The 22,655-nt window shown below is 44.9% G+C and overlaps 1 protein-coding gene across 7 annotated transcripts in view; it reads left to right on the forward strand.

The window, feature by feature from the left end:
* LOC142467290 (uncharacterized) overlaps positions 1–22,655 on the forward strand; it is a 62,070-nt gene that overhangs the window by 9,388 nt on the left and 30,027 nt on the right. For 5 of the 7 annotated variants that reach the window (XR_012788353.1, XR_012788352.1, XM_075572772.1 and 2 more), the window contains exons 3-6: positions 4,999–5,107; positions 5,783–5,872; positions 8,093–8,197; positions 21,279–21,368. Coding sequence is in view for 4 of the 7 variants with exons in the window: in XM_075572772.1 (XP_075428887.1) it covers positions 4,999–5,107; positions 5,783–5,872; positions 8,093–8,197; positions 21,279–21,368 (394 nt within the window). In the remaining 3 variants the exon portion in view is untranslated. Of the gene's footprint in view, positions 1–4,998; positions 5,108–5,534; positions 5,873–8,092; positions 8,198–21,278; positions 21,369–22,655 lie in introns of all 7 variants that reach the window. The other 2 variants (XM_075572771.1, XM_075572773.1) reach the window with 2 other exon arrangements.

Here is a 22,655-nt window from a genome sequence, read left to right on the forward strand (position 1 = left end):
TTTAGTGAGCAATTTCCAACTTGGCATGCATAATAAAAAAATTAACACTAGCATAATAAGGATTTGCAGGCATCTATATCCCATCTCCCCCAACCAAACAAGCTAAACACACGCATTATCATCTTCCCACAATTTCTGCATTATTAAAGAATAAAGCCTTTTTGCTGAGTATATTTATCAATGCTAGGCATCTAGTGACATTGATCACAGTAACATTAATCCAAAATGTTGCAGTCTTGGTAAGTTCATGAAACAGCTATGAAAAAGTATTCATTTTCTTTGCTCACGGAAATGGCTCTGAAGATCCAGCAATCAGTTTGGTTTGTTGCTGGCATGTTGTCACAAAGGTGTTGGTCGACCACATAGCTGCTCCTGGAACCGCCATCTGTAACAAAAGAAAGAAGCATTAAGCAACAAATATTAATCTGTATGAGGGTTAATACACAGGCCTACTTTCCTTATCTATGAGCACTAAACGGGTACCTCCTTATCCTGCTGCACTAAACTCCCCCATATCTTCTCTTTTATGAGATGGGTCTAGAACCCAAACCTTAGTCCCCTGCTGCAACACGGGATCCCCTGATTCCACCTGTATACCAATGGGCGCTGTGTCAGTCTTTACCATCACCTCCCCTATTGCCCACCCCCGTCCTTAAGTTCCATATCTAAATTGAACACCAGGAGTGCGTCAGAGGCCAGTGGTCCCTGTATTCTGATGTCATATATTCCCTGCAGAATGTCAGTGTTGCGTCATGAGTAACTCTAGGGTATAGGGTCCCAGCACTTGCTTTTCCCACCCTTCTGAGGGTGTGCGATACTGTGAATGCTTTCACCTGCCCCCCCAGTAACACATTGCTGCGTTCAATTAGATCCACTGCTTGTAGGTGGTAAAACCTATGCATAGTCCATTGTACTCTACTGTCCTTTGACCACTCTTGGACCATGGATCCAGTGACGTATGTACAGTACTCTGATCTGATTTAGTCTTCTCGGGAATCCCATTTGCTAGGACCATTTGTTGTAGAGAGATATTTCTCAGCTGCCTGGCCTGGATTCTCTCCTGTAGGTACCATTTCCCCTTCAGCATGGTAGCCTGTCGTTCGACATGGCTGTGGGCCATCAGGCCCTGATCTCGTACCCACGCTCCTATGGTTAGGTCAGTTCTTACTATTACTTCATCCTGTCTGGTGATTCGTTCCACTGTTTGAAGGGCCATGCAGGCCGCAAACAACGTCTCCAGTGGGGTATATCGTTGTTGGGCACATGTGAGTTGTTTTTGACCAGAATCCCACCGGCATTTGCTGTTTCCGGTTACCTTTACTGGTTTCCTGATATAACCCCAGGTCATCACATTGTCAGTGCAGGTAATATTCGACTTGGGGAAAAAACAATTCTGGCTCCGCAGGGCCCAAACCTCGATGTGGTATTGCCTCCTTGGCTGCTTGGAAGGCACTCTGTTGTTCCGCCCTCCACGACAATTGCGACTTCTTGATGGGTGTCGCAATGATGAATTTCAACGCTTTGGAGAAGATCTGTTGAGTGGGCCCGGACCATACCCAAAAACTGTACCTCTTGTCAGGGGCCCTGTATCTTCTGTTTATAGTCCAGCCTCTGTCAGTCATATAGGTCATTACGGTCTACCTCCACCTGTTCTTCCGTTCCAGTCAGCATCACATCATCGCTATAACAAAACACTTTAGCAGACAATGTTGGGGTAGCCAGGTCCCTGGCCACCATTGCATGATATATGGTAGGTGAGTGCAGATATCCCTGCAGGACCTTGCAGGACCTTGGCGGCCTTCCCAGGTAAGGGCGAATTGTTCCTGTGAACTGGCACCAGTGGGAATACTGAAGGAAAAGAAAACAAAAAGCAAGGGGAGCGCGGATAAATTAAAACTAAAATAAACTTAGATATTCAAGGTGGGCTGGTTAATTGTACAGCCAGATTAACATAGCATCACCCCAGGGCACATGGGTTCCGTACAAACCACAGTCAATACACTTTGGAGAAACTTAACAAGGGATGGCTTAACCAATAGTAATAAAATATATTTTCTATACTCACACGGGCTTGTGTGAGTACGTGTACATCAGGTAATTCTTTATCTCTTGCTGGTGAGTTGGTATATTCACCCCTCGTCGACCCCTAAAGTTCCAATGTGGACTTCAGTAGACACGGGCACACCGGATTAACCCTTCCCTTGCCTGGGAAGGGGCTGTCGTCACAGTTTCTTATTTCATATGGCTCCTATTTTTGTGGTTCCAATCACAACTCCCCTCAGGTTAATTGGTGAACAGAGAGGGTAAAAATAGTGAGAGTATGATAGATATGGTTTAAAAGTACCCTGGGATCAGAGTACAGCCCGTCCTATGTCACAATTTGGGGCAGTTTTACGTGGATTTAAGAAGGGAGGATCTACACTCAGCAGAGGAGGAGGACTATATGTGCCACAATCTGTGGATTTATGTGCCTGTACTCGCACAGGCCCGTGTGAGTATCTATATTATTTATTTATTCCCCATTCCTATTTATACTTGTATCCAGGGTACACCGTGTGTGCTACATTTACTGTGGTTCCAGTAGAACCCTTGTGCAGCACTAAGGTGGGGAGGGAGGTCGGCTACCACGTTAGACGGGCTGTACTCTGATCCCAGGGTACTTTCAAACCATATGTATCATACTCTCACTATTTTTACCCTCTATGTTCACCAATTAACCTGAGGTGAGTTGTGATTGGAACCAGAAAAATAGGAGCCATATGAAGTAAGAAACTGTGACGACAGCCCCTTCCCAGGCAAGGGAAGGGTTAATCCGGTGTGCCCGTGTCTACTGAAGTCCACATAGGAACTTTTAAGGGGCGACAAGGGTGAATATACCAACTCACCAGCAAGAGATAAAGAATTACCTGATGTACACGTACTCACACAAGCCCGTGTGAGCATAGAAAAAAATCTTATTATTATTATTGGTTAACCCTTCCCTTGCTAAGTTTTTCCACAATGTATTGACTGTGGTTCGGAGGGGAACCCTTGTGCCCTGCGGTGATGCTATGTTAGTACAGCCAGACTATTAACCAGCCCACCTTGAATATCTAAGGTTATTTTAGTTTTATTTATCCGCGCTCCCCTTGCTTTTTCTTTTCCATTTGTTTGGGGTACAAGGAAAAGTCCCCTATAGGGTTCGAGCGGCTGACAGTTGTCCTTGAAGGCATGCACGGAAATTGTGAGCCACGCCGGGTCCTCTGCTCGTGGTAATATTTTTTGATAGAGCGCCCAGGTATTTTTTGTCGGAATACTGAAGGAGTAAGCGTCTGCTAAATCAATCACAGCATGGCAGTCTCCGGCATCCCTTGCCAAATTTTCCACCAATGTAACCACGTCTGGGACGGCAGCGGCCAACAGGGGCGCTACCGTGTTTAGGAATCTACAGTCCACAGCCATTCTCCACGACCCATCTGGGTTTTTTACAGACCAGACAGGCGTGTTGAACAGACTGGCTGTGGGCCATATTACCTCTGACTCCAGCAATGCCTGGACAGTCTCCCCTATCTCATTCGTCTTTTCCAGTTGCCTATGGTGCTCAGGAGGAGGTATTTGTACCGGGGTCTATTTGGCGTCCCCCCTTTCAATAGCTTTTACGGGTCTCATGTCATATACTTTGTGTGGGAACCCAGATGTAAACACTCATCTTTCTGTGGCTACACTTTGTCCCAGTGTCTATTATATCAAATCCATATTAGAACACCAACATTTCAGTTCACAAATGAGCCCTCATCAGCCCTTATATCCTGTGTCCCTTTAACAGCATGTTCACTGTTGTATTTATATGCTTCACCACATTAACCCCTTCATTTCCAGTATTAACCCTTTTACCCGCATACAGTTCTTGGCTAGAAGACACCATGTCACAGAATATTAGACAAAGGTGCTTTTAAGACTGGGATACATTGTACTGCCCGATAGGGACCGAAAGCCCCATATAAGCACTTGGTCCCACAGGGGGGGGTGTTCGGGGCAACATTTATAGGTACCTGCAGCAGGCAACTTCATATAATATTTGTCAGCAAAGTTAAATGATGGATTACTAATTGTTGTCTGATATGTCTATTGTAGCTTTTTCCCCTCCCCATACATTCTTATGTTTTTCCAGATTATTTTTAGTTTTTTCCCATCATTAAAAAAATAAATAAAAAATCTTTAGAACCAAAACCAGAACGCCAGTGCAACTTGGCCCACCTAATCTGCCCATTTCCGATCTGTTTGAAAACCTCTGACCCTATTTGATGTTTGGCTATCTTTCATATTGGGGATAGACTTTAGTCTATCCCAAGCATTTGTTTACTTCTCTCTCTATTGGACTTTGCCACCTCTGCTGGGAGGCAGTTCCACGACTGCACCTCCCTTTGTATGAAGAAGTACTTTCTGCACATTTCCCCTCGGCCTCCCAGTTTCAGAGCATTAGAAAACAGTAGGAGTTAGTTAGAATTTAGGAAGATATAGACGTTTACGAACACCTTGTCCAAAGAAAATTGGGTTAATGTATTAAATGAAACGGGTACTGACAATCCCCACGGTAAACACGTTTGTTTTTATTACTCCATGCTCGGCGAGTATATGGATGTTACAAATGTGAATGGTAGCAAATGATGGTACACAAACGGAATGATTACTTAAACTACAGATGTAGCAACCCTTACTATCTCGTGTGCGGCGGTCACGACACTAGAGGATTAAGGCTGCAGGGGTCCCATTCGGAAGCATGGACACCCCCAAAGCGCGACAGCGGCCCACATGGTCTTCAGCGCCGCAGACTTTCGCTTCTTTGCACACAGCGCTGGAAACCATGAGTCTTCCTATGTCTATGTTTTTGCTTCAGCTGTAGCATCACATATTACTCAAGTAACATTATTTTGATTAGTATTACTCATTATTGCCATGGGAAAGACAATTACTGCACTCGTCATTTGTAATCTTGTGATATTTGTATTGATTTTTTAGGCTGCAGATTCCTCTGTGTGGAAGAGTGAACATTCAGAAGGACAGAAGTATAAAGTTAACAATCATATGTTCTCTGCGAACAAGGGCATCTTATTGCCACAGAGAAAAGGTATACGGGGTTATATCACAGTTCTCTTGTCTTAAAGTCTAGATAAGGACTTTGTAGCTTTCATGGTTTATTCCCAGAAATGTAAAAGTAAGGATGGCTGGGGGCTTATTCTTGAATTTTGGAAGTCTATAGCAAAGGGGTCCATGTTAAAATGGACAAGAAGCAAACGGTGACACACAGTGTGCTCATTTGCATGTCACTACCCAGAATCCCTGGCTGTAGTGGAAGCATTGTGTGCTAAGAGATAGTGGAGAAGTGTGTGCGTTTCAGTTCTGGGGGCCCTCTTCTTCCCTCTCATATAAAAAAGAGCAGAGGGATCTGTTCCTTTTGCGTGAACTCTTGACATGGCCACCAGGTTATGGGGTCTGGCACTCCAGGGGCTCCATGATGAAGTGGCTCCGTCACAGGCTTTCTGCTAATTTTGTAGGGGCGATGGAGTTTGGCGTTCTGTGGAGCACTGAATGCGACCTGACCAGAAAAGGGACAACTCAGCTGCGACGTCGAAATCGTATGATGGCTCTAAGTGGTCACAGGGTCATGATTTGCTGTAGGGGCCACGGTTCCTCCGGCACTCAATGGGTTGAATATCAGGGTATTTTTAGGTGACCAAAACCTTTATATCTCAGGCACAAGGAGTCACCACGTAACTTTATTTGCTTGTTTCTCTTTCTGAAGATAATCCATTGCTAAATTCAGATATTTGTCCAAGGATTAAGAAAGAAGAGGAAATGGACTGCCGGCCATATGCAGTTACCTGTTCCCAAGGTAAAGCCCGACAAATGGTTAAATTACCATCTTTGGTTCAGTGCTTTAAATGTGCCCTCCGTCTTATTCATTTGAGATGTATTTGTTACAAAGTGCTTGAAACTTTTATTTTTTTCATCTTAAAAATGTACTTCATTGTGACGACGTTTTCTGTTTCGGAGAACTATTGATATTTAAAAATGGAAACTAAAGATTTTCTTTCCGACCTAAATAAATGCAGTTCCAAGCTTGTGTATCCGTTTTGGTCCTGATGTGTCGGTGGTCGGTAGTTATGAAGCTGTGAAGTGGAACATCGCACCAGATCTGGAGGAATTCAGGTCCGTGGCACTTGCCGTCAGATCGGGCGCAATGTCCCGTATCGCGGCTTCATAACTCCCGCCAAGTGTAGGTTGGGATACCTTCTGGAGGACCAGCACTAAAGCACCAGTTAACCCTGATTGCCATTTTATTTTGTTACCTAACCCTTTGCGTGCTCCCGTATGTAGTAACTATGTCAATAGGGACTGGGACTCGGGCGGCTCCATGACGTAGTAACTATGTCATGCCCAGGGAGAGTGTTATTTTTACCTGGATGCCGTCCTGCATTCTCATAGAGCGCCCAACGCGATCGAACCAATAAGGAAACGGAGGAGCAGCATCCTTCCTCTTCATTTTCTGCCAAAATGGCCACCATTGTCACATGACCGTTATAGAAAGTGGTCATGTGACCGCTCTGCGGCACACAGGGTTAAGAGATCTCTTCTTGCCCTTTCCAAAGCTGTTTAGATAATAAACATATCCGGTGTGCAAAGTGGCTTGAAAAGCAGTGGTACTGGGTCTGCCTTCAAAAGATTCATAATGTAACTTTATTTTAGACAGTTGTATAAAATATTTATGCTTGGAAAGCAGAAATGAATGCGTGATAGTGACAAAAGGCTCTAGCTACAATATAAATACTAAAGTGAATATTGTGATGTACACGTGCAATATAAGAAGGATAAACTCAGATAACCAGCTCAAACCTTCTGGTGGATCCTGTTTTCACTGGCTCCAAAAACTTGAATGGTATTCTTGTAATCCAGGGGAGCGTATCGGCCGGAAGAAAAATAGAAATAAACACAACTAAGTGTATATGGTACAGCAATGTGGATAAAATATCAATGACTGAAGAGCGGCGCTAACTGCGAGGTTGACTGGCCGCACGCGCCCAACCTGCAGGGAGGTGGTGAGAACATCTATGTACCGTGACCACTGATATACACTGCGCTATCATTTTAGCACTATTGTAAGTGCACATTTGATATATTATCATAAAGTTGTGTTTTATCATATTGACCTGCACCATCAGTTCTTTCTCTCGAGTGCCACCTCGTATCAGAATCACAGACTGACACATTGAGGAGTTGCATTACATCTTCACACTCCACCATCTTATCCAGTGCCTGATTTGTTTTGAAATCCTGTAAGTAGGATACCTAGAGAGACCAGTCATTGCTATTTTCTCCACATTGCTGTACCATCTACACTTAGTTGTGTTTATTTCTATTTTTCTTGCGGCCGATACGCTCCCCCTGGAAAGCAGAAATGGACAGAGACTTCCTCAAATAGACACATGTTTCATTAAAGGAGCAATCCGCCCTAACTAACCTCTGCTGTTTATTTTGACAGGATTGGTCCCGCACTATTTCAGCTCCGTGGAGCCCCCAGTTCCTGAGATACTTACTGGTGAAGTTACCAGTATTACTTTCTGGTTTTAAAGGAGATTTATGAAGTCACCGCTGATTATGTTGCAGCTACCTATTGGCCTGAGATTTTACTGCCAGTTGATTTCCCCTGAGAGAGGTTTAAGTGCACCAGTAAGTATCTTGGGAACTGGAGAGTCTCCTTGGAGCTGAAAATCGTGCCGTGTGCCTTAGGGTTCCCACCCTTTCCAAAAAATGGGAGCTTAAAATGATAAATTAGATGGCGCAACTGCTCTTTTAAATAGAAAGTGGAACCATAAGTCTGGCAATAAAAAGAAAGTAATGGTACTCGGTTGTATTGGTACTCGGTTGTATTGGTACTCTGGACCCTGTAGTACCATCGCATTCTGACCTCCGAACATATCTGCAGTTATTGAAGAATTGTTATGAGTCGACGATGAGTTGCACGTGGGTTATAACCTATTTACTAAAGTCTATTTGGTGTTATTAACTGGGCCTCAATTGTTCTTGTGTTTAAATGCTTTTTCCCTGCTGTTAGGAAACCCTGTTATTCTACCTGAAGTATTTGTCCGTATCAAAAAAGAAGATTATAGTAATCTTTATGGATCGGTAAAGGAGGAGACGAGAAACGCACACATCAAAGGTATGAAGACACGTAGCCCTTTATGTGCCCCAATATGTAGTCCATATGTCCCGGGGTCTGGCATTCCATGGGCTCCATGATGTTGTAGTTTTGTCATGCCTGAGGAATAATAATTTTTTTCAGCTTAGATCGTGTCCTGCATTCTCATGGAGCGCAGGACGCGATCTGCAGTGACGTGAAATGGAAGAGGACGACTCCGTTTCTGGGTTAAAGGCCAACGCGTTTCACGTGACCGCTTTCAAGTGCAGTCATGTGACCGTGCTTTGCCGGAAAGGAAGTGTCGCTCTGGTGTTGTGGCCCCATCGGCACTCAAAGCTTAAAGCAGCAGTTGCCACTTACTCCATTTTTTTAAGCCCCCAGAAGTATTGCCTCAGTGTTCAAAAAGAAGCAGAAAGCCCTTGATAGTTTTTTAGATTCTGCTTGAACACTGATGAGAAAATACTTCTTATAGAAATAACGCTTTCTATTGGAGCTTACAGAGGTTGTGTGTGTTTGTTGATCCATTGTCCCCAGATGCTTGGGTACCCCTTCATTCTCGAGTTATGACTCCTTTTGTCCAGTGGGGAAGAATATTTCCTCTAGGACAGAAAATATCTTTGTTGCTCAATCCGGAGTAGGCAATGGAAAGATGCAACATTGACATTGCATCCTTCTGTTGGTGTCCCGGCGCCCATGTTTGTAATTTTTATGCAGTTGTTTTTTTGTTTGACTGTACACCACATGCATTGAGATTTAAAAAAAGAAATTGTGGGGTGCGTGGCCTGATCGCATTCCGTATGGTCGCATGTTAGTGCCACGCCATCCCTGGGAAGAAATGTAACCATTACAGATGGTTTCTTAGCCCACGAGAAACCTCTCTAGACCCCCAGCTACATTCGCAATAGCTCCTGGTGTTTAAAAATGCCACTTAGAATGGCAAAAAAAAGTGACTAGATGGGACGTCCCTGATTATTTTAGAAGAAGGTGTCACGGTAAGACCAGCTTATTACAACTTTTAATTACCGGGATCATTGATTGAGCAAGCAGAGAGATCAAAATAAATTGCGTTTATTCACCTAATGAACGCACACAACAATGTTACACAAAAATACAGTAAAAAGACACACTTACTTTGGAAAACTGGGATAACAAAACTAATCTTTCCTAATTGCAAACACACAGCAAAATATTCCAGGCCACTTTTCATTCCTCTGGCCTGGCTGTTGAATATTCCGGTCACTTATCCTCTGAGAAATGTAGACGATTTACTCAGAGCTGGAACTGCTCCAATGGGACTGAATCTCAGGTGAATCACACAAGATGGAACTGATGAAACTCATAGATGGAACTCTTAGAACACTTAGCACTGAAGAATCTGACCTGTGTCAGAGCTTTTCAAACCTCTGGTGTCCAGGTCCCAGAAAACCTGCAGCCCAATCAAAAAACCTTAGCAACCGCATAACGACCAATCTAAAACACTCATACAGGGTTTCCCACCCCTGAGCCTTTTCCCCGGGCAGGTGAAATAGCCCCCCCTGCCCCTTCGCCCCCCCCCCCCCCCCCCCCACGGTGCGAGGCTCCACAGCGGCTGGCTGTTTAGCAAAGGGTGTTAGGTTGCCTTGTTTCATGCCAGGATATGGGTGCTCTATAATAATGGCAGGGCCCATATGGCCTCACACCTAGGCATCTCTGAGCCCTTTCAAGTATGGCCCCTGGACAGACACACCGGAGCCGAGCCTAGTAACCATCTGTGCCTTCCAGAGTCTATAACTTAGAAAGTCCTACAAATCACTAGCCTCATTCCTGGCACACATTAGAAACATACTTTTAAACACTGCAAATCTGCTCAGCTTCATAACCTTAGCGTGAACACCTTCCTGAACCCCTACTCTAGGCTCAGGATACCTGGGCATGTACAGTATGGGGGTACCTCTGCTATACTGGGGAGCCCCATGCTATACTAAGGACTCTGTGTATACCTGCAGATATCTTTTAACCCCTTCATACCCATTTACCTTGTCTGGAAGATGCTGCAGCAGGGACTCTGGCAGTGAGTCGAAAGAGCGTTTTCAGGGTACAAGGTTGGCGGAGTAATGCGCTTAGCAGTATCAGAGGATATCACTCAATCTCCGTATTCAACTTTTGGGGTATCCCATAACCCGGAACCCCGCTACATAGACGCATTCTGCAAAGAAGTTCTCCACCAAACCCACCCTGAAACTTACAGCCTAGAAATCTCCCGATCCCAGCATCCCCAGAGAGGAAATAAAATCACATCATTCTTTAATGTCGCAAAATCAGTATACAGTTGCAGTAATACATTTTTGACACCTGGGTCCCAGAGCTGACACTCTAAGACCCTAACACACGGGTCAGGGTTAACCAAGTGGGCCTGAACTTTATTACAAGCCCAGTTAACCCCTTCACCGCCACACCTCCACTACTCAATTGCAGGCTGTGTTACAATCGCCTCGTCTGGCGGTTTAACTGGCCTGTGTCTTGAGTATATTAGTTCGTGAGGATTGTTCTGGTGGGAAAGTCCATCGGCATTGCCGTGCGCACTGCCTTCCTTATGCTGGATGGTGAAGTCACACTCCTGCAATGCAAGAGTCCAGCATAGCAACTTGCCCCTCTGACGGAGTACAGCACCGAGAACATAGTCAGAGGCATTGGTCTGTATCAGGAACATTTTCCTGTAGGCGGGTGCAGCCAGCATGGGTGCACTAGCCAGCGTTGCCTCCAGTGCCTGACATGCTGTCACAGGCAGGAGAGCAGGCTACCAGAACTGAGAATCGCTTTTGGGTCAAGTCAGTCAAGGGTTTGGCCACGGCGCTGTACTTGGGAAAAACCTTCGTGTAGTACCCTGCAGGGCCTGCAACCCCCATCACTTGCCCTATTGCCTTCCCCCCTTCTTGTTCTGGCTTTGCGTGCCCTCCATCCACTCTGTGCCCCAGATACAGTCACTCTGCCATACCCCCTACACATTTTGTAGGCTTCAGTGTCAGCCCTGCCTCCCTGATCCTCTGCAGCACTGCAGCTACAGAAACTAAATGTAAGTCCCACGACTTACTAACCACAGCAATGGTGTCCAAGTGTGCCCTTGCAAATTTGTACATCCCTTCCAGTACCCTCTCTACACTCTCTGCTACCTCTGCTGCTACCTGATAGGCATACCTATGCAGAGGTCTCTGATCACCAGTCTCCACTGGATGATCCGGGCTATTTGCTCTGCCCAGCTCACCTGGGAGCAGAACCCTATGCTGTCCCAGCATAACTCTCGCTTGCACATGCTGCTGTGCACTACACTGGGACGCTATCCCTACCTGCTCCACTGTGCCCCCCTGTCTAGATTCTCCTAGGAGGTCAGGCAGAGCATTGCTTGCCGGGTTCCCCATCAGTGTGCTACAAATAGCCAGCACTGATGCCACACTCTGCTTGAAATACTCCTTACCCATGTTAACATGATAAGTCCTATTTCTCTCTGTCTCACCATCTTCCTGTACACCATAGGTGTACTCATTCATTTTCCTGAGAACCGGGTACGGTCCAGACCAGGCAGCCTTTAATTTGTTCTGCGGAGTGGGCTGCAGAACAAGTCCCTGCTGTCCTGGAATGAATGAGCTGCTAGGGGCATTGTAATCACACCAAGTCTGCTGCTTGGTCTGAATCTCCCTGAGATCAGCCTGTGCCAACCCCATAAGCATTTCTAACTGGTCTCTCAGAGCTGCCACAGACTGTCGCACAGACGCATCAGTCTGGGTAATGTTCCCCTTCCACCCCTCACAGAGTAAGTCAGGAGGTTCCCGGACCCTGCGGCCATATAGCAGCTTGAAGGGACAGACCCTGGTAGATTCTGGCAGTACATCTCGGCATGCAGACAGCAAGTGCTGTAAGTGAATCTCCCACTCTGTTCCTTCAATCCCTATACCTGCCGGAAGCAACTGCTTCAGGGTCCCATTGAACCTCTCACATAAACCGTTTGCCTGGGGGTAATAAGGGATGGTGTGCTGGTGCTTTACCCCACACACATCCCAGAGACCCTGTAACAATTCACGCCTGAATTGTGACCCTTGATCAGTTAGAATCTCACTAGGGCAACCTACTCTAAGAAAAATCTCTAACAACGCTTCTGCCCCTGCCCTCGCATTGATGGTGGCAAGCGTCGCAGCCTCAGGATCCTGGGTAGACAAATCTACGCCCATGAGCATGTAACACTGGCCAGACCAACTGTGGATCATGAGGGGTCCCACTATGTCTATAGCTACCCCTTGGTAAGGTTCCCTTATTACCTGTAACGGGTTCGGGCTGGCCTCGCATGGTCACCCGCCTTACCTACCTGCTGCCAGGCATCCCTGGCATGGCACAACTCTGCCACAGCCCCTGATGCCTGCAGCCCGTAGCAAGGCTGCAACAGCTGAGCTCTCTTGCGAGTGGCCCTCTGATGCTCTGCTAGTGGTATGAAATGGACCCCGTGTAACAACGGTTGCCTACACTCCCTCTGTACCCCTAGCTATCTTCTACCAGTCCAAACCCTATCTAAAGTGGTAGACCCCGGCTCTGCACACAAGAGCCCGCGGTGCCAGGAGTCCCGGTCTGACCCACTGGCCGAGTCAGACTCGGACACCTGGAGCCTCCTGCGCTCCTCTCTGGGCTCAGAACGCACCCCTAAACTGTGTCCCTAATTCTGGCCCCCCACACTTAGTATCAAAGTCGGGGAACCCAGGAACATGTAAAGGGCAAGGTAAGTCGGTATACTGTCGCGACTCAGTCTGGCGTACCTGTCTGGTCTCCGCAGAGACCCTTGGAACTGTTGGTCCCAAAAGCAGGGGGACGGCGAATCCTTCAGGTGCAACTCCTGATCGCTGGTCCTTGTAATCGTTGCAACAAGAGCCAGTTCTGCCGTAAACACGCATGTAATATGTCCCAGGTCATTGTCAAGGCGGACCTCAGCATCTAACCCGGACAATACCCCCTCCTCCCTTAACTCGCGCCCGGCACCCCCATCACAAAAGACCCGGGCAACCGGTGTGAGCCGCAGCCCATCACCTGGCAGGAGCATCTGCACCCCCCGGACAAGATAAACCTTTGTACATTAAAGCTCATTCTACAAGGGCCATGTCTACGTCATGGGCAATCAAAGCTCAGGCAACACCAGGGCAGATATGCAAAGCAGCAGTCTGGTCCTCGTTCAATAAATTTTTGAAATACTACAGACTAGACGTACAATCATCAGCTGACGCAAGTTTTGGGCGTAGAGTTCTACAATCTGTAGTGAAATAAAGTGTAAAAGTGAATTAATAAAGGTCAACTGATAACTGCATTGACTGGGGGTTGTTTCTTTATGTATCCCTCCCTAATTGTCACTGCTTGGGTATGTCCCAAAGGTGCCCACTGCCAGGGTGATCAGGAAAGAAGAAAATTGAAAACAACTTACCGTAATTTTCTTTTCCTGGAACCATGGCAGTGGGCACATAGTTATCCTCCCTATGTATGTCTAATGCCTATGTGCCCACTGCCATGGTTCCAGGAAAAGAAAATTATGGTAAGTTGTTTTCAATTTTCTTCTTTCTTTATTTAACATATTGCACTGAGTATTAATATACGAAGATCAGCGCCAAGGAGGACCATCTTTTCGCTCTATAATCTTAGGTGGTAATTTCAACACAGTCTCAAATCCAAATTTAGATCAAGCAGGTGCTCACACTAACAGGCTCAAATCAAAAAGGATGTAAAGGTCCTATCTGAAGCCATCAGAGATCTACAACTCATGGACGCCTGGAGGGTCACAAACCCAACAATGTGGAACTTCATGTTCTTTTCAGCCCCACACATCTTGCTCCCAAATAGATTTGATACTCTACAATGCCCGCCTGTTGGCTCATGGTACAAATATCTCCAACATCACCTGGTCTGATCATGCAATGGTGGACATCCTAATTCCTAATATAGCCCCTTATGCCGGCATAAAGCAGTGGCACTTAAACTAATCTTTACTACGTGCCCCAGAAATATTGAAACAACTAAGTGATGAATTGGGCTTCTTCCAGTTTAACGACACCCAGGACCTCTCAAAAGCCACCATATGAGAAGCCCACAAACTGTTATAAATTTATTAGAATAGATTCCTACAGGAAAAAATGTAGGATAAAGCACATCTCTGAGTTAACATTACAATTAAATAAACTGGAGGAGAAACGTAAGGTAAACCTCCTTGACACTACGTTAGCAGAAATAAAGACAAGGGGGGAAACTGAACCACTGCTTGAGCTACAGGACAGCATGCAGTGCGATGGACTTCGCAGAAGTACTACGAAAGGAGCAACAAGGCCCATACAATGCTGGCAAGGAGGTTATGGGCCTCCTTGCTTGGCACAAAATATCCATGCCATTCGATTGGGGACTGGCACTCTAATGCATGACCCGACTCTAATGACCAAACAATTTCAAGGGTTTTACCAAAAACTTTGACGAGAAAAAAATTGATCCCAAGAGAGGCACACGTGCCAGCCTACAGACATACTTGAACTACTGCCAACTTCCCAGTCTGACCATCCTCCAAAAATCCCACCTTTTACGAATCTATCGCCCATGAGGAAATTGCTGCGGTAATTAAGGAACTCACCAACTCTAAAGCCCCGGGCCAGGATGGATTCGCTAACTTTTACTATACAAAGTTTGCCAAAATCATAATTCCATATCTCCCGGGATTGTTTAACACATACCTGGGTGGTGCCCCAGTACTACCATTGATGTCCATGGCGAATGTTGTCCTAATACTTAAAGGCAAAGATCATACGAATTCTTCCAGCTATCGCTTCATATCCCTAATAAACGCTGACTTGAAGCTGTATGCAAAAATGCTAGCTAAACGCCTGAATGCCTTCACTAATTCACCATGACCAGATGGGGTTTATCCCCTCCAGACATGCCTCGGATAATGTAAAAAAAACCTATTAACCTAATACACAGGGCCCAGATCACAAACACTCCTGCAATGCAGAGAAAGTCCAGCCTATAAAAGGCTATTTCAAGTTCTCTACAGGTTCGGCTTCTGTGAAAAGTTTCTCGATGTTGTTAAAGCTTTCTATCACTCCCCAAGAGCTACAATCAAATGCTCCAGGATGCTTTCCGAACCCATGGTCATAGCAAATGGAACTAGATAGGGGTGTCCCCTAATCCACAACTTACCCAACTGTTGCTCTGGAATTCCCGCAGTAACACCAGAGGATGGGTTGATGTGGAGAATTATGTTGGTGCGTCAGCTAACATAAACGCAATCCTCTGGCTTGCTAAAAAAATTATTTCTCCAAAGCAGCCACGACCTAACCCACAATCGGACACTCCTTCAACATGTGGGAATTACTTAAACTCCGCTTTCATCTATCAACTAAAAGGTTTGGCATGGTTTCTCTGTTCCAGAACTCCAAAGTCCAGCCGGGTATGGAGCCTTTATCATTCAAATAGTCAGTTCAAGAAGAAAGTAGGGGGTGCTCCAACAGTAACAGGATACATTTCATGGAATAATAATTTCCAATATATGACAAATGGACACAAGACGAGGCTAAAACTCATTGATTTGGAGTGGGTTATAAATTGGAAATTGTGAGAAATCTTGCAAATATAATTCCCTCCTGAAGGCAGCAGCCAGTGTTGGTGTCCCACAAAAACGCTGCAGCCTCATTGGTGGTAAAGCAGCAATAAACAGAGGTAACTCGCATAATTTTCCGTTTGGAAAATATCCTTATGAATATATGAATTGTAAGTCCTCACCCACTCCTATGATGTGCCTTGGTGTCCTATGATGGCGTGACTAGCCGCTGGTAATAAGAATCCAAGCAGGTAAAGGTATCAGCAGCGCACAGCCAAGGGAGTTAGGTATAGTAGTATAAAAAAATATTTTACTGAGAAAACATCACTAAAAGGTGTGAAAACCTCCTACCTGTTTCACACCGCAAGGTGCTTTAAAGCTTTTGAAAGCACCTTGCTGTGCGAAACATGTAGGAGGTTTTTACACCATTTAGTAATGTTTTCTCAAAATATTTTTTTATACTGCCGTGCCTGGTTCCGTTGGCTGTGCGCTGCTGATACCTTTTTTGCCTGCTTTATCATTCAAAACCTGGAAAGCTGCAAAGATTACAAGGATCAGTGACATAATTACTGTTCCCAACCTCAAAAGGTTCACGGAATTACGTTATTCTAAAACTTTACCCCAAGTGGACATTTTTAGATCTCTCCACGTTAAGTATTTTGCTAGTTCCAGGCATTCAGTAGCGTCCCCGGCCAGGGTGACCAATTTTGTGGACATTTTCTCAGATAGACCACTTGATAGGGGCCTGATTTTGCATGTATGCCAACTGCTCCTTAATACCATACCAGATGGTAAATGCCCATACATGCTAAAATGGGAAGAAGAATTAGGAACAACCCTAGGGATAGAGGACTGACAAGACATTTGTGAGGCAGCGGCCTCCAGCTCAATTTGCACAGTGGCAAAGAATGCATTGCTATTGGGCTGGTACCTAACACCTGTCAGGATGCACACCATTAACAAGTCAAACTCCCCATGCTGCTTTCGGGGCTGTGGACAACGGGGGATCCCTTTTCTACACATGGTGGTTCTGCCCCAGGATAGAGGGTGTGTGGAGGAAGACCTTTCACTTTAGCAAACTCTATGCTAAGTTTGCATTACTCAGCAGACCCTTGGCTGGCCCTTTTGGGAACCCTATTCTCTCATATCTTTATGGCTACAAGATTCTGCATAGCGGCCTGCTGGAGCAAATAAGAGGTTCCAGATATTGCAGCTATAAAGGATAGAGTTTGGTACATTCTCACCATGGAAGACATCACAGCCTACCTCAGAGAAACCACCCGTAAATTTAACAAGGTGTGGGCCCCATGGTTCGCACTAGTGGGCGCACACACAGACCTAAAACTGCCTTTGGGCTACCTTGATAGACTACTAGAGATTTCCACATAAAGCGGACAGATTGTCACTGGTTCAAAGACCAAATCCAATCGCATAGATGTGAGATATAAGAACCCTCCCCCCTTCATTTGTATGTTTTTCCAGTGTTCTACTCTCTCCCTTTATCTCTTTCCCCTATGCTCCACATAGGGATTTACACTGTTTTGCTAGGTTTTGTGACAAGAGCCTGTCATGAGATGTTGTATACCAACATTTGGGAGCATTCATGCTCCCATCAAGCACAAGCAGTGATTCCCAACAATATGCAATGTAGTATATACCTATGCTTATGTTTTATTTCCCCCCTCATTATTCTTATTTCTGTACCCTGGAAAACGTTTTATAAATAAACAGTTGAAAAAAAAGTGTTATATATGTAATAGGAGAGGAAGTATGCCTGTTCCGGTGAGGAGAGGCAATTCAGCGGGCACCACGAGGCAGAAGAAAAAGTTGCTGAAGCTGGACTGTGCTGTATAACAATTCTTTAATAAAGCATGATTAAAAAGAGGGGGGACGCATACCCCTGCACCTCTAACGCGTTTCACCCGCAAAATGGGCTTTTTCAAAAAGCCCATTTTGCGGGTGAAACGCGTTAGAGGTGCAGGGGTATGCGTCCCCCCTCTTTTTAATCATGCTTTATTAAAGAATTGTTATACAGCACAGTCCAGCTTCAGCAACTTTTTCTTCTGCCTCGTGGTGCCCGCTGAATTGCCTCTCCTCACCGGAACAGGCATACTTCCTCTGCTTACCACAATCAGCTTGGAGCACACAGAACCGGTGGATTCACAGTGAGTAACATTGCTGCCCCATGAGAGCTGCCCCAGGCATTATAGGATGATTTAGTACAGAGAGACTGGAGAGGTCAAGGGGGGTGGTTTCACGACTCCCCCCTACAACTCTGCATAACTCTGCCACCTTGTGCCATCTAGGGGATTTATGCATACAGCCTCAAGCACGCATTTTTCACATTAAGTGACCCGGTTCATAAGCAGTTAGATACTTACATTTTTATTATTTTTTCATCATTGTGGGTTATTACAAAGCTCTGTAGCACCGGGTGATTGGGGTCCTCTACCCCATTTTTTCCTGTCTTATATATGTAATATGTCTCTTATGTATCGACTACAACTTTGCTGCTACAAGTTCAGATAGCATTGCCCCCTCTGCTAGTGAAAGGGTTAAGGAGAGCTCATGCTGGGCAGAAGAAATGGTACAGTGGTAATGTCACTGAGCCTAAGTAGTGACCAAACCAAGTTTGAATCCTAGGGAGTTATTCATTTTAAGTGCAATAGTGTTGATCATCATAGAAAAGGTTGTGCTGCGCTTTCTGTGATAAGTACATTTTGCACTACAATAACACTTAACCTTAAATGACAGTGTGTTTAAGGGGCTGCCAATCAGTGAATCTGACCACCCTGGTCCGATGGGAGTACTATAGTGAAAAACCGATACTATGAGGCTCCCAGTGCTAATATATACAGTGTGACAATTCACTAGCAATTAATTGTGAATGTTGCTAATGCAAACAAAGTTGAAATACATTGGATACATTGGGATCAAACATACAATGTGTCTTATTGATACAACCATAAAGAATGTCCTTATTTGAAGTATCTAGTCGCTCCAATGTTTGATGTTTACATCAATGTGGATCTCGGCATATGAAATGAGAAACATACCAAACATAGTTTAATACTCTATGTTAAGGACAATAATTAACTCAATGGTTAGTGAATAATGGAATCCTCAGAGGTAGGAAATACTCAAGAAAGTAAGGTGAAAAAAGGTACATTTAATAAACATTAAAAACAATCACATGATAAACACTGCGATAATATACTCTTCACGCTGGCAAAAATTGAAATCCTACTTACAGGAGGTAGGTAGGTCATGTGCATTGAATTGCATATATTTGATGGGGGCGGCTGCCTCTCTCCTCTGGCTCCTACCTCTGGAGTCCTGGGTACGGCTTATCCAGACCAGCTGGTGCATGTAGGTGCTCCTATTGCTGCCGAAGTCATAGGACTACAACACTAAAATGCCAGCTGAGTGAATTTTATTTATTTATAAAATGTTTTACCAGGAATTAATACATTGAGAGTTACCTCTCGTTTTCATGTATGTCCTGGGCATAGTTAATATGACAAATAATACATGGTTACAAATACAGTTACATAAATGAACAGGGTATACATTATATACAATACATTGCATGCACAGTTAGAGAAGATGTATATTATAGGCTTATGTAACAGTTACAGACCAGGTTAAAATGTGAGACAGCCTTAGTTTTGAAAGAACTTAAACTGGTGGTGGATGTTAGAGTCTCCGGTAGGTTGTTCCAGTTTTGGGGTGCACGGTAAGAGGAGGAGCGGCCGGATACTTTGTTGAGCCTTGGGACCATGAACAGTCTTTTGGAGTCAGATCTCAGATAAGTGCTGCATGTGGTAGGGGTGAGGAGCTTGTTCAGATAGGTGGGTATCTTGCCCAGAAAGTATTTGAAGGCAAGACAGGAAAGGTGAACTTTGCGCCTAGACTCGAGTGATGACCAATCTAGTTCTTTGAGCATTTCGCAGTGATGTGTGTTGTAGTTGCATTGGAGAACAAAACGACAAATTGAATTGTAGAGGGTGTCAAGTTTGCCAAGGTGGGTTTGGGGAGCAGAGCCATATACTATGTCTCCATAGTCGATAATTGGCATTAGCATCTGCTGTGTGATACGCTTTCTGACCAGCAGACTTAGGGAGGATTTGTTCCTGTAAAGTACCCCTAGTTTGGCATAGGTTTTGGATGTCAGGGTATCAATGTGCATTCCGAATGTTAAGTGGGAGTCAAACCATATGCCCAGGTATTTAAAACTAGTAACAAGAGTTAGGGTGGTGTTAGCGTTGGTTCTGATCTGGAGCTCAGTCACTGGAAGCTTTAAAAATGTAGTCTTGGTCCCAAACACCATTGTAACAGTCTTGAGAGAATGGGAGTTTTTGTATGGTAGTATGCATTTATATATTTAGGTAACCCTCCCTGCCCTGCATATATGCAGATGGTACAGATGGGCGCCAGGAACTTTGTGGTTTTGAAACAAAACAGTCTTTGTTCATACTATAGTAAGGTACAACTCTTCCTCAGCTGCACCATTGCAATCCTGAGAAGGCACATTGCTTTTTACATTAAAAAGGGTTGCTTTATTTCATATCGTGGTTAACCATGCTTCTGGTGACATTTTTAAACCCGACCTTTCCAGGGTCCCAGCAGGGGACCCTCTTCCTCACGGTAGTTGGAGAGGGGTTCATTGCTCTGTATTATACGCTGCTCACCTCACCTACAGTCCCCTGGTACTGAGGTACAGTAGCAGGGGGTGATTCTTCATACTTCCACCTTATTCTTTCAGGATCCGGGTTAAGGTACTGTGTCATAACTCCTGCGGATTCTGACTTTTGATAGGGCAACCCCTAATGGACATTGTCTCCCCTGTTTAAACATGTACTTCCCAAGCTTCCTTTATTAGGGGCCTTACTTTAAAGAACACTTCGCTGCTCTTGAAAACAATAAAGGGGACTCCTACCCCAACGTAAAGAGTTTACAGTTGAGATCCGTCCCTGGTCCCTCCCAGGACCTGACAGTGGGAATTATTCTGCTGTTCTATGTATCACCTTCCCCATACCCCCTGTCTCTGGGCAGAAAAGGGGCGGAGCTAAGCCTCTGCCTGGTCATTGGTGAGCACCTTCCCTAGAGAGGCAGGCGTTTAGTATCCAACTCCTTTTTACCCATGTATTAACACCAACATGGTATATCGCACCCACAGCTGTACTCGTCGCTTTACAAGAGGGACAATACAGTACAGGGAAGGATAATACAAAAAGTACAACAAGCAAAATCTGGCAATAGGAGAGGAAATCCCTGTCCCGGAGAGCTGCCTAATCGGCACAATCACACGTCAATGTGACGCCCGCCTGGCGTCGGCACTATGCAATCATGGACAAATCACACAATTCCATGCACTTTAGAAAGTAAATGGTTTCAAATATTCTATGTACACTATATGCACATTATAAAACAATGTATTGCTGTGTAATTAGGAGACTGTAGCCATATGAATCAGTTATTTTTCAACACCTGCATTGATTTTGGCTTCTTCAGGTGGACTTGTTTTCAACCCTGACACGTTGCTCTGGATTAAACAAGTGGATGATCCAGAAATAACCAGACACAAGGATTCCCAAACACAAGGTATGAAAGATCACCAGGCGTGGTCATTCTTCTCAGTTTATCCAAGCATTTCTTTGTAACAGTGCAGATAAATATATCAGTAGAGATTACTGTCTCAAAAAGAAAGAAAGGATGCAAATTGTAGCAAAAAACACAACCTTTATAACTATAAATTCACTCAAAGCAAATAGCTGGGAAATGCATAGAAAATAGAAAAAAATGATTTATAAATGAAAAAAAGCAGGGTAATTGCCAGTGAAGGGTGATGGCTTCTGCTGTGCCCATGGAAGGAAATCCTTGTCTCCGTCAAAGCTGTCCTCTGAGCCGTCCTGGGGCCAGTGGGGAAGCCGATGTTGCCACCTAGTTGTTAGTCCCAATGCTGGAGTGATGGGCCTCAGGGGGTTCCTACTTTTCGCTGCGCTCACGGTGGCTGGCGTTCTGCTCCGTTGCTGCCGATCCTGAAAATGACGTCAGCATGTGGTGACCCGGATGTGACGATTTCCTGTACTCAGGAAAGGGATTCTCTGTGCCCGCAGTAGCTGGTCTCCAATCAGCTGGCAGAGCTCCGTGCACTCACCGGTTACCTCTGCATAGTGTATGAGTACACAGCCTAGACAGCGGGTGCTCACTCGTACTATCTGGTGGCTCAAAGAGATTAATGTACCTCAAAAGGCTACAAACCGTATGTAGTCAACTCTCACCATTAACCCTGTTCATGGCATAACAAATAAAAATTGTAAATCTGATACACAATTTAGCTGCTGCAGCATACTTTATATTTATACATTTATGGTGAATACCAGCATTTCGTCCTAGTTTCCAGTAGCCATAAATATATGTTGAGCTTTAATCTGTTTTTAGCATGTCAGTGGTGTTAACCTTTTTTTGGTTAAGGAACCCTATAATTTTATTGTGAAATTCTGAGGAACCCCAACCCTCTCTGATAGCGGGTCTGAGATCAGATGCATTGTAAGGAACCCCAACCCTCTCTAATACCGCGTCTGAGATCAGATGTTTTGTAAGTAACCCCAACCCTCTCTAATAGCGCGTCTGAGATCAGATGTATTGCAAAATCTTCTGTATTTAGTACAATTTTCAAATGACCTGAAAATTGGGTGGAACCCATTAGGGATGCCCGGGGAATCCAAGGGTTCCTAGGAACCCCTGGTTGAAAATCACTGACATATTTACATGCACATTCCTGTCTATTGTTTTGACCAGTGCTGCTTGGACTGAAATATTTCCATTCATTATGCCAATTTAAAATCTCTCTTCTGCTATTTTTTTCACTTGTCTCACTTCTAGTAT

Source organism: Ascaphus truei, chromosome 16 (assembly GCF_040206685.1).
Source record: "Ascaphus truei isolate aAscTru1 chromosome 16, aAscTru1.hap1, whole genome shotgun sequence".
NCBI lineage: Eukaryota > Metazoa > Chordata > Amphibia > Anura > Ascaphidae > Ascaphus > Ascaphus truei.